The following is an 11,180-nucleotide window of genomic DNA, read 5'->3' on the forward strand; positions in this document are numbered from 1 at the left end:
TGGTTTATAATATATAGTGAAAATGACGCTGTTTCATAATTAATATGTTGGGTTTTTAAGATGCAAATGAGATGATAATTTGACTGACTGACTGCATGGTGTATTGCACATTGATGACAGAAATTAAGAAGCTGGGCTTCAGCAACTTCCTTATTGTACAAAATAATGTAACGACAGATGTCATTGGAAACAATGTGACTTGTTATCAGTTTGTAATGCAAATCTACCTCTCACAATATGCAAACCTTATGTTATAACTTGAAAAATGCAGGTAGCATTATTACAATTTTAAACAACTGTTTTAATATAACTTAAAATGTAATTTATTCTTGTGATGGCAAAGCTAGATTTTTAAGATGCCATTACGCCAGTCTTCAGTGTCACATAATCCTTCAGAAATCATTCTAATATGCTGATTTTGTGTCCAAGAAACATTTCTGCAATCTTGAAAACAGTCGTGGTGATTTATTATTTTGTGGAAACTGATACATTTTTCTAGGATTCTTTGAAGAATAGAAAGTTCAAAAGATCAACATTTATTTGAAATAGAAATCTTTTGTAACACTATAAATTTCTTTACTGTCACTTGATCAATTGTTTCCCCCCTGGCTGAATAAATAGTAATTAATCATAAAATAACTTGTTTAATCCTACACAAGGCTTAAATAAAGTACTTGGTCATTTTGAAATTAAATATTACGAAAGATAAATGTTAACCGAAATTACAGTTTTGACTCGTTTTTTTATCATCATCATCAAAAGCCCCATATAGTTCACATACTCTGATGCCTAAAACTCAGAAAAATTGTCTTAACAAATATTTATTTATTTGTTTGAGAGTGCAATATGTAACAGGTTGGCCTATGGGTAAAGATATGTGCCTTTTTCTAGTTATTCAATGTAACACTTTTTTTCTCGTAAACATTTTACCTTTATCTGTGTGATAATGTGGTATAAAATTCCAAATGACACTCAAAATGTTAAAAGGCCATATTGTAAAGTGAAATTATGAGTGGGACCGTGTCTCAATATTAAAATATGGAGCAGTCAAGGATCCCTGAGGATTAGCACCAAAAAAAAGCACCAAGAGGATCAAGAAGAGATCTAAAACAGCTTCATAACTTGAATACAATAAATATGATTCTTTTTCTATCTGTCCACAAGAACCCACAAAATAGCAACGTCAAACAGAAAACACCAGTGCAAACTATCAACCCAAAACGTACAGTACAACAGACTAAAGGTTTCACAGTGCAAAACTTGAGTAGTTATCTAAATCTTAGCATGCCTATGATACCTTCATAAGAGTGAAGGCATGTGCAGAGCAGATGTCATCCATTGACAGGTAAGGGAAAGTGAACTGTGCACTTCATTGTGAGGTATTAAAACTAGAGCTCTGAAGAAGCTATAGGGTAAACGTGTGCCGTGGCATTAAATATGCATATGCAACTTGAACTGTCTCCCCTGAGACATCTGTATCATCTATCTTAGTACTCCTGAGCTCCAGTCCTGGCCCACCTAAGAGACTGTGTTTGAGCCAAACTGGAATTTTTTTAATTGATTAAATGCATCACATGTGTGCAGTGTCAGTTGAAATATGTAAGTTCAGGTTGGACTGTAAACGTCATTGGTAGGATTTTGGGCATAACTGTACTTTGCAAAAACACAATTAACAGATATAAATGCTAAACAGACAGATACTGACTGAAAGAGCCTCAATTAAAATGTCTTTTGATATAGAAGGCACTCTTTTTAGGGGCTCTATGAAGCACTGATGCACAGGGCTGTGGTGCTTCTCTCTGTCCTGGATTGATCAGAACAATGAAGGAAAAGGAGGCTAAAGAGTCTCAAATGTGCTACGTTCCTCTACATTCGTCGCTGACTGAATTGCCCGTGGAGGTCCTCTCTGTAGCTGGAAACCCCGGTCTTCACCATCCAGACTTTTCCGGCAGACAGGGCAGGTGTCATGCTATTAACATAAAACAGTACTAATGAGGACAGAAGAGTAGTGGTCTTATTTCTTCATGTACACTACTATTCAAAAGTGTGGGGCATCAATGATTTATTTTAAAGAAATTAATACTTAGCCAACAACACATTAAATTGATAAAAAATTACTGTAAAGACATTTATAATGTTACCAAACAAATTAAATTTCAGATAAATGTTGTTCTTTTAATTTTCTGTTCATCAAAGAATCATGAAAAGACAAAAATATTAAGCAGCACAACTGTTTTCAACATTGATAATAATATATGTTTCTTGAGCACCGAATCAGAAGGATCATGCGACACTGAAGACTGGAGTAATGGTGCTGAAAATTCAGCTTTGCCATCACAGGAATAAATCACATTTTAAAATACATTAAAATAGAAAACGATTATTTAAGATTGTAATAATATTTCACAATATTCCTGTTAATTTTTTTTTGTAATTAAACAAGTGCAGCCTTGGTGATTTAAGACTTTTTTTTTTTTTTCCAAAAGCATTAAAAAAAAAAAAATTATATATATCTTACCGACCCCAAACTTTTGAATGCTAGTGTAGGTTATTTTGGCACGTCATTTAGTTTCACATGTCATACTGGTTTTCAAAAATCATTAACATTTCAAACCTGCCACCTCAAATTCATGCTTGCAGTATGACTGTGTGAAATGTAGAAAGACGACGGTAAAGTCTGTTCAAGTAATGTTAACCACAAAGTTTATTGTGCTCATAAATCGAAACCTGACATTTAAAAACCCACTGGAAATTCCCAAGGGTGAATTGGTTTTTGGGTTGGTCTACAAATTGACGTCACAACTGACCAGCTCTATGGGCTTAAATTGCTCCATTAGAGTAAGGCTGTTTTTCCTCTGTCCACTAGAGGTCCTTCCAAACATTTTGCTTGTGAGTTAAATACGGTATAACCAAGGATTATAAATGAACGGGCTGCCACTATTTATGACAAGCAGCACTAAATTAAGCTTTATTCTGTTAAAAAACATGGGTCTGATCTGATGACAAAAGATTCAGCGCTAAGGTCATTTAAGGAGACTCATACCAGTTGTAGCCAGGGTACAATACAGTTGCTGTGAAAGTAATGCAGACAGGGCAGCTGTCGGACAGATTCTCCTTCAGAGTACTCCTCTCTACACACAGGGCATTCCAGCCGGCATGCTGTGAGAGAGACGTAGAAAAAAAAAAAATGCACAAGAAAAATGGAGAGAGAGCGATTGTCAAGCGCTGCTTGTACTGTGAAATAGAACCATGAAAATTTAAAGGCATAGTCCACCCAAAAAAACTAAATGGATCTGTGTGATTTTTAAAAGCAGTGCATTGTGAATATGCCATTCATATCAAATATTACCAGAGACCCAAATCAGTTTGTTCATTCAGTTACAAATTTCTTAAAGGGACAGTCCACCCAAATATCAAAATTCTGTCATTATTTACTTAATCTCATGTTGGTGCAACATGCATAACTTTCGTCATTCTGCCGAGCACAAAAGAAGTCACTTTAAAGAAAGTTGGTAGCCAAACAGTTTCGGCTCCCATTGAATTCTATTGCAATTCCATATGATAGAAGTCAATGGGAACTGAAGCTGTTTGGTTAATGAACATTCTTTAGAATATCTTCATTTATGTTCACAGAACAAATGAAGTCATACAGGTTTGGAACAACATGAGGTTGAGTAAACGATTTTTAGTTTTTGGGTGACTGTTGCTTTAAAAAAAAAAAATTTGCAACTGAATGAACGAACGATTTGTAGCTCAGCAATAAATAACATGAAGTAAAAAATGTGAGTCTCTGGAAACATTTGATATATATATATATATATATTGCTTCTACACAATGCGCTGCTGTCAAAATAATACATATTCATCATGTTTTAACACTTTCCAGCTCACCCTCTCCATACTCAATACAATTGTCTGCCAGGAAAGCAAGAGAAATGCTTCCTGGAGGTGACCAGAAATATGTGAACAGCCCTGTTTTGCTTTATGGCACTTAAAATGAAGTGTGCATGGTGACTCAGAGGATTATGGGAACTTACCAGCCTGTTCTGAGGAGATGCTAACGGTGGGGAGAGATGAGATCATCTCCTTCTCAGCAGGAGGGGGGCCAGTATTTTCAGACTGACCAAGCAACTGGAAGAGGGGAAAAAATAAAATAAAAAAATAAAAATCTGCAGCGGTTGAGGAGCAGGATTTTTCTAATGCTTCTTTAATTTCAGCAAGAAAATTCTATAATATGCTTGACTCAGGTCTGGAGACAAATATAAGTGCCAACAGGCAAAATGCTGTGAAGACCAATGAGGCAAAAAGGTTGAGGACATGAGTCATATCATCAGATGATTTCATTGACGTCAGTGTGACTCACCTGTGTGATGACCACATCTAAACCTCCTTGTCCCCAAGCATAATCTCCAGGGTTCGAGTGCAGCATGCTAGACCTGAGGAACAGTTTATTGATAAATCATTGATGGATTTGTAGATATTGTCTTGACATTTGCAAATAAATGAGTTTGTACGACAAAAGGGCACATTGAATATCTTTTGTTGGTTCTGGAACAACATTCCTGTCAAACAACGGAGGTGATGGGTTGATATGAATATTGTTTAAGCCCAGCCAAACCCAAAATGTGTTTGATTGACTGATTGATTAAAAGGAATGTTATATCAGGAACATGTTGTACCTAAAAGAATGACAGTAAACCACAAAACATACCATGAGGTTTGGGAACCTGCACTGTCAGAATTAGAAAACAGACCAGCCAGGAACTGCTGGACAATCCTAAATGAAACAGACAAAGACAGGATTGTTGCATTAATAATTAAAAAAAATAATTGAAGAAATTCCATTAAAGAAAAATTCAGAGACATGGGTGTCTACTTGCACAAATTTAAAAGCATTAATGACTGCTAAGGATTGATAATGATTAAATGATGACTAAAATTGCAGTCTTTGTGGAACTTTTAATCAATCGGATTTTCCTTTCATGGAAAACTTGGAAATATCAGGGGGGGTTTTTTATATTATGATTTTGTGGAACTTTTTAGTGGAAAAATATTTTATATAAATATATATATATATCATACACATACAGTGGGGCAAAAAAGTATTTAGTCAGCCACCAATTGTGCAAGTTCTCCCGCTTAAAAAGATGAGAGAGGCCTGTAATTTTCATCATAGGTATACCTCAACTATGAGAGACAAAATAAGAAAAAAAAAATCCAGAAAATCACATTGTAGGATTTTTAAAGAATTTATTTGCAAATTATGGTGGAAAATAAGTATTTGGTCAATAACAAAATTTCATCTCAATACTTTGTTATATACCCTTTGTTGGCAATGACAGAGGTCAAACGTTTTCTGTAAGTCTTGACAAGGTTTTCACACACTGTTGCTGGTATTTTGGCCCATTCCTCCATGCAGATCTCCTCTAGAGCAGTAATGTTTTGGGGCTGTCGCTGGGCAACACGGACTTTCAACTCCTCCAAAGATTTTCGATGGGGTTGAGATCTGGAGACTGGCTAGGCCACTCCAGGACCTTGAAATGCTTCTTCTGAAGCCACTCCTTCGTTGCCAGGCGGTGTGTTTGGGATCATTGTCATGCTGAAAGACCCAGCCACGTTTCATCTTCAATGCCCTTGCTGATGGAAGGAGGTTTTCACTCAAAATCTCACGATACATGGCCCCATTCATTCTTTCGTTTACACGGATCAGTCGTCCTGGTCCCTTTGCAGAAAAACAGCCCCAAAGCATGATGTTTCCACCCCCATGCTTCACAGTAGGTATGGTGTTCTTTGGATGCAACTCAGCATTCTTTCTCCTCCAAACACGACAAGTTGAGTTTTTACCAAAAAGTTCTATTTTGGTTTCATCTGACCATATGATCATCCAAATGCTCTCTAGCAAACTTCAGACGGGCCTGGACATGTACTGGCTTAAGCAGGGGGACACGTCTGGCACTGCAGGATTTGAGGCCTTTGTTACTTTGGTCCCAGCTCTCTGCAGGTCATTCACTAGGTCCCCCCGTGTGGTTCTGGGATTTTTGCTCACAGTTCTTGTGATCAGTTTGACCCCACGGGGTGAGATCTTGCGTGGAGCCCCAGATCGAGGGAGATTATCAGTGGTCTTGTATGTCTTCCATTTTCTAATAATTGCTCCCACAGTTGATTTCTTCACACCAAGCTGCTTACCTATTGCAGATTCAGTCTTCCCAGCCTGGTGCAGGTCTACAATTTTGTTTCTGGTGTCCTTTGACAGCTCTTTGGTCTTGGCCATGGTGGAGTTTGGAGTTGGACTGTTTGAGGTTGTGGACAGGTGTCTTTTATACTGATAACGAGTTCAAACAGATGCCATTAATACAGGTAACGAGTGGAGGACAGAGGAGCCTCTTAAAGAAGAAGTTACAGGTTTGTGAGAGCCAGAAATCTTGCTTTTTTGTAGGTGACCAAATACTCATTTTACAGAGGAATTTACCAATTAATTCTTTAAAAATCCTACAATGTGATTTTCTGGATTTTTCTTTTCTCATTTTGTCTCTCATAGTTGAGGTATACCTATGATGAAAATTACAGGCCTCTCTCATCTTTTTAAGCGGGAGAACTTGCACAATTGGTGGCTGACTAAATACTTTTTTGCCCCACTGTATGTATGTGTGTGTGTGTGTGTGTATATATGAAATTTATAAATGTATTATATATTGTTGTTGTTTTTTTTACATATACATTACCATTCAAAAGTTTTGGGTTGATAAGATTTGTATTACTTTTTAAAAACATTTTTGAAAATATATTTTAAGGGTTCATTCATTTGATAAAAAAAAATACAGTAATAACAGTAATACTGTGAAATATAATTTCTATTTCAAATAACTGGTTTTCTATTTTTGTGTATATTTTAAAATGTAACTTATTCCTGTGATGGTAAAGCTGAATTTTCAGCAGCCATTACTCCAGTCTTCAGAGTCACATGATGTATTTCTGTAGCAATGCCAAAAACAGTTTTGCTGCTTAATGTTTTGTGCAAAAGATGATTTGGACCAGATACATTACTGGGAAAAATTTACTAACTAATAGCTGTCGCTTATGCGACAAGAGGTGGTCTTCCTCAAAGGGGGCAAATTAAAATCTTAAATCTTTGTTTTATTAGAAGTATTTGTATATGTAAAAGTAATCAGGTAAAGAAGAATTATTTTAAAAATATTAGACAATTCATTGGTCAAAATGTGTGGATTCCCTGGCTAATACAGTTAAAACATTTCTCATCATATTTTCAAGGTGCTTAAAAATAGTCAAGACTGATTTTTTTTTTTTTTTTTGTATAGCAGGACACTGTCGTAAATTTTATTATTATTAAAAATAATGCAAATTAGTCAAGTCAAATCCCAGTACAAAGTAAAAAACATGGATATACTAAATATGAGTGTCGCAACTGTAAGCTGTCAAAAGATTCTCTTAGTAAAAGAAAAAATATATTTATGAATAAACCATTTTCATGTTGGAACTGAATGTTCAAATTTAAATACAGATATTCCGTCTTTCAGAACTCCTGGTAAACAGCAGCTGTAACAAGTGGCCATACACACCCCTCCACAGCCGGTCCCTGATCCAGTCTAGAGTTACGCTGCTGGCTGTTTCGTTGAGGGAGGAGCGCAGGCTCTGCGCAGTCTGACAGCGTCTCCACGGACGCTTCAGGTCCCGCTGTCCCAGGGGCAGGATCACCAACTGCTGCCTCGACCCCGGAGCGGCTGCGGAGCGAGTCTGTGACGGTGGGGTCGGAGAGGAGTGCTGAATGTTCCATGAAGAGCAGCTGCCAAAGCTAATGGAAAAGGAAAAACAAAAGGCTCATAGAGAAACAAAACCATGACTGACCCCCCTTAAGGAATCATTTCCATTATATATTTATTTATTTATTATTTTTTTAATTTAGTTAATTTTATTGCTTTGGCAAGGCAACATTTTCCAAAAAAAGCTTTTAATAGTTTTAGTTAATGATATATATACAGCAGGTAAAATAAGTATTGAACACCACCATTTTTCTCAGTAAAGATATTTCTAAAGGTGTTGCTAACATGAAATTTTCACCAGATGTCGGTAACAACCAAAGTAATCCATACATACAAAGAAAAAAATACATATAAGTTCAGGAATTAAGTTCTGTGTAATAAAATGGAATGGCCCAGGGAAAAAGTATTGAACACGCTTACTGAAATTGATTTAATACTTCGTACAAAAGCCTTTGTTGGCAATGACAGCTTCAAGACGCCTCCTGTAGGAGAAACTAGTCGTATGCATTACTCAGGTGTGATTTTGGCCCATTCTTCCACACAAACAGTCTTCAAACCTTGAAGGTTCCATAGGCCTCTTCTATGAACTCTGATCTTTAGTTCTTTCCATAGATTTTCTATTGGATTCAAGTCAGGTGATTGGCTGGCCATTCTAGCAGCTTTACTTTCTTTCTCTGAAACCAATTGAGAATTTCCTTGGCTGTGTGTTTGGGATCATTGTCTTGCTGAAATGTCCACCCTCGTTTCTTCTTCATCATCCTGGTAGATGGCAACAGACTTATTGTTTACTTTGAAACAATTCTACATGCTAATTCCAGGTCTTTCTGAAGCTCTCCACAAGTGATCCTTGGCTCTTGGACAACTCTTCTGATAATTTTTTTCACTCCTCTGTCAAAAATCTTGCAAGGAGCACCTGGTCGTGGCTGACTTATGGTGAAATGACGTTCTTTCCACTTCTGGATTATGGCCCCAACAGTCTTCACTGGAACATTCAGAAGTATAGAAATCCTTCTGGAACCAATGCCATCAGTATGTTTTGCAACAATAAGGTTGCGAAGGTCTTGAGAAAGCTCTTTGCTTTTACCCATCATGAAATGTTTCTTGTGTGAAACATTGGTCATGAGACACCTTTTTATAGGTCATCCAACTAATATTAAAAGGGGCAGGATTGCTTTCTAATTACTGATAGATTTCAGCTGGTGTCTTGGCTTTCCATGCCTTTTTTGCACCTCCCTTTCTTCATGTTCAATACTTTTTCCCTGTGTCATTCCACTTTATTACACAGAACTTCATTTCTGAACTTATTTGTTTTGTTTTCTTTGTATGTATGGATTACTTGGATTGTTATCGACATCTAAAAATTTCATGTCAACAGCATCTTTAGAAATACATTTACTGAGAAAAATGGTGACGTATTCAATTCTTATTTTACCTGCTGTACGATGCTCACATGATCAATTATAGGAAGGTAATGAAAAATATATATTAAAAAAAAATATATATATATACCTCTGCGAACTGTGAAGCCATGTCATCACCTGCAGCAGCAGCAGCAGCACCATCTTGACTCCGAAGAAGACTAATGAAACATGTTTTACTCATTGTAAATGACAAACAGAATTACAAAGGATATACAGTATATCATCTAAGTTGAGTAAACAGATGTATGGAATTACAGTAATCAAAAAAAAAAATTTCGATCTTGATCATTGGTTACTGACATAAAAGCAAAACTTACTTTGAGTTCTCTGACACCTCTTCAATGAAGCCAGATTCACATCTGGGACAAACATATTCCTGTTCAAACACGTATTATTACAAAACAATAGATGTAAAAATGTTTATCTATAATGTTTTCTAGGTTATCATCTATCAGATGTCAGTCCTAAACCAACTGCCTCTAAAATCAGATTTTTTTTTTATAAATATGGGCTTATCATGTGTTTGCCCTAGTGAAAAAACTAACTATTATGCATTTGAAATACATTTATTTCATGCCAAGTGTACTACAAATGCATTTACATATTTCTGTACTTAATAAAAATACCCTGCAATTGTACTTTTGGTATAATAAACTACTGGTATACTTCAAGTCTGTTAAATTGGAACAACTAATTTTGTACTTAATGCACTTTAATTGTGTGGAAGTAGTGCTGAAGTCCAGCTAAAGATATACGGAAATATATTTGATTGTTCTAAAGCGGAACTATTGCAAGTATACTTTTGGTAAACTATAAATATTCTGCATTTAAAGACTGATGTTATTCAAAGATCATACAATACTCATCAATAGTGACATTAAAACACATTTTAGGCTTAATATTAAGAAATGTGTGTTGTGCACAAGTAGTACTCCAAATAAAGCTGAATTATAATTTTTATATCATATGTTAATAGAATTGAACTATATTTAGCATGAAATAAATGTATTTTAAACATTGCTTTTTAAGTAGGATTAAAGGACTGGAGAATTAAAATTTATTTATTGTATATTTTATTTTATTTTTTAAATTAAATGACTTGCAAGCATCCACCTTTATGTCAGACAACCTGTCCAGGACCTGCACACATGCCAATCAGTGTACTGCATGTGTATTTCTACTTCAGGGCTGCAGACGGTCGAGGCTGTGCTAAATTTGGCATCAGTGTAACTCCCAAACTTGGATACTGAATTCCTCGCAACCATGACACACTCCTTAAAACGTTTAGTTACGTGAACCACATTTCCATACACCTATACCAATGCGCGTGAACTCATACAAACACTACACTTATATGAAATATGCAATACTGGAAGTTTGTGCTTCTACTATGTTATCACTGTAAGAAGGAAAAATGAAGTTGCGTTGAGTCGTATCACGGGGCAAGCACACAAAACGCATGGATTTTCATTAACTAAGCGTAGCTGTGTACTTACAGGCAGCTTGGGGTTGATTTCTCCTCTACAGCAGTGACAGAAGAACCGCTGTCGTGGAGCAGCAGCAGCGGCCTCCGCCATCTTCATTCACTTTAATAGCTTCTGCAGAACGTGACGTTACGCGTCGCGCTCTGAAAGGAGCGTCGGTTGACAAGGAGACGCGTCGTTTAAATCAGGCTACTTGATATCCACGAGTTTCCAAACGGTAAAGCTTCATTAATTCGACAAATGAATTTAAAACATCGCACTACTTATAATAATTTCCTGGGAGAAAGTATATTTTCATATACTTTAAAATAGAAACCTGACTGTTTCATTACAAATATATATATATATATATATATATATATATATATAATTAAGATAATAAAATAAATATATAATGACTTTGAAGATACTTGTATAACAACAACAAAAGAAAAATATAAATATAAAATTAAATAAATTCATAAAATATTGTTGGCTTTTTAAACAGGAATGAATCA

General features: G+C 35.9%; 1 protein-coding gene across 1 annotated transcript; it reads right to left on the reverse strand.

Annotated features, from left to right (window-relative positions):
• Nucleotides 1–460: 460 nt before the first annotated feature.
• On the reverse strand, nt 461–10,918 carry rnf115b (ring finger protein 115b). Its single transcript, XM_058752718.1, has 9 exons — nt 10,696–10,918; nt 9,517–9,575; nt 9,288–9,357; nt 7,578–7,810; nt 4,712–4,777; nt 4,364–4,436; nt 4,038–4,131; nt 3,044–3,159; nt 461–1,969 (listed from the first exon to the last, which is right to left on the reverse strand). The coding sequence occupies exons 1-9, from the start codon at nt 10,780–10,782 to the stop codon at nt 1,838–1,840; spliced, it is 930 nt and encodes a 309-aa protein (XP_058608701.1). The 5' UTR covers nt 10,783–10,918; the 3' UTR covers nt 461–1,837.
• Between the last annotated feature and the right edge of the window lie 262 nt (nt 10,919–11,180).

The sequence above is a fragment of the Onychostoma macrolepis genome, chromosome 19, assembly GCF_012432095.1.
Source record: "Onychostoma macrolepis isolate SWU-2019 chromosome 19, ASM1243209v1, whole genome shotgun sequence".
Lineage (NCBI taxonomy): Eukaryota > Metazoa > Chordata > Actinopteri > Cypriniformes > Cyprinidae > Onychostoma > Onychostoma macrolepis.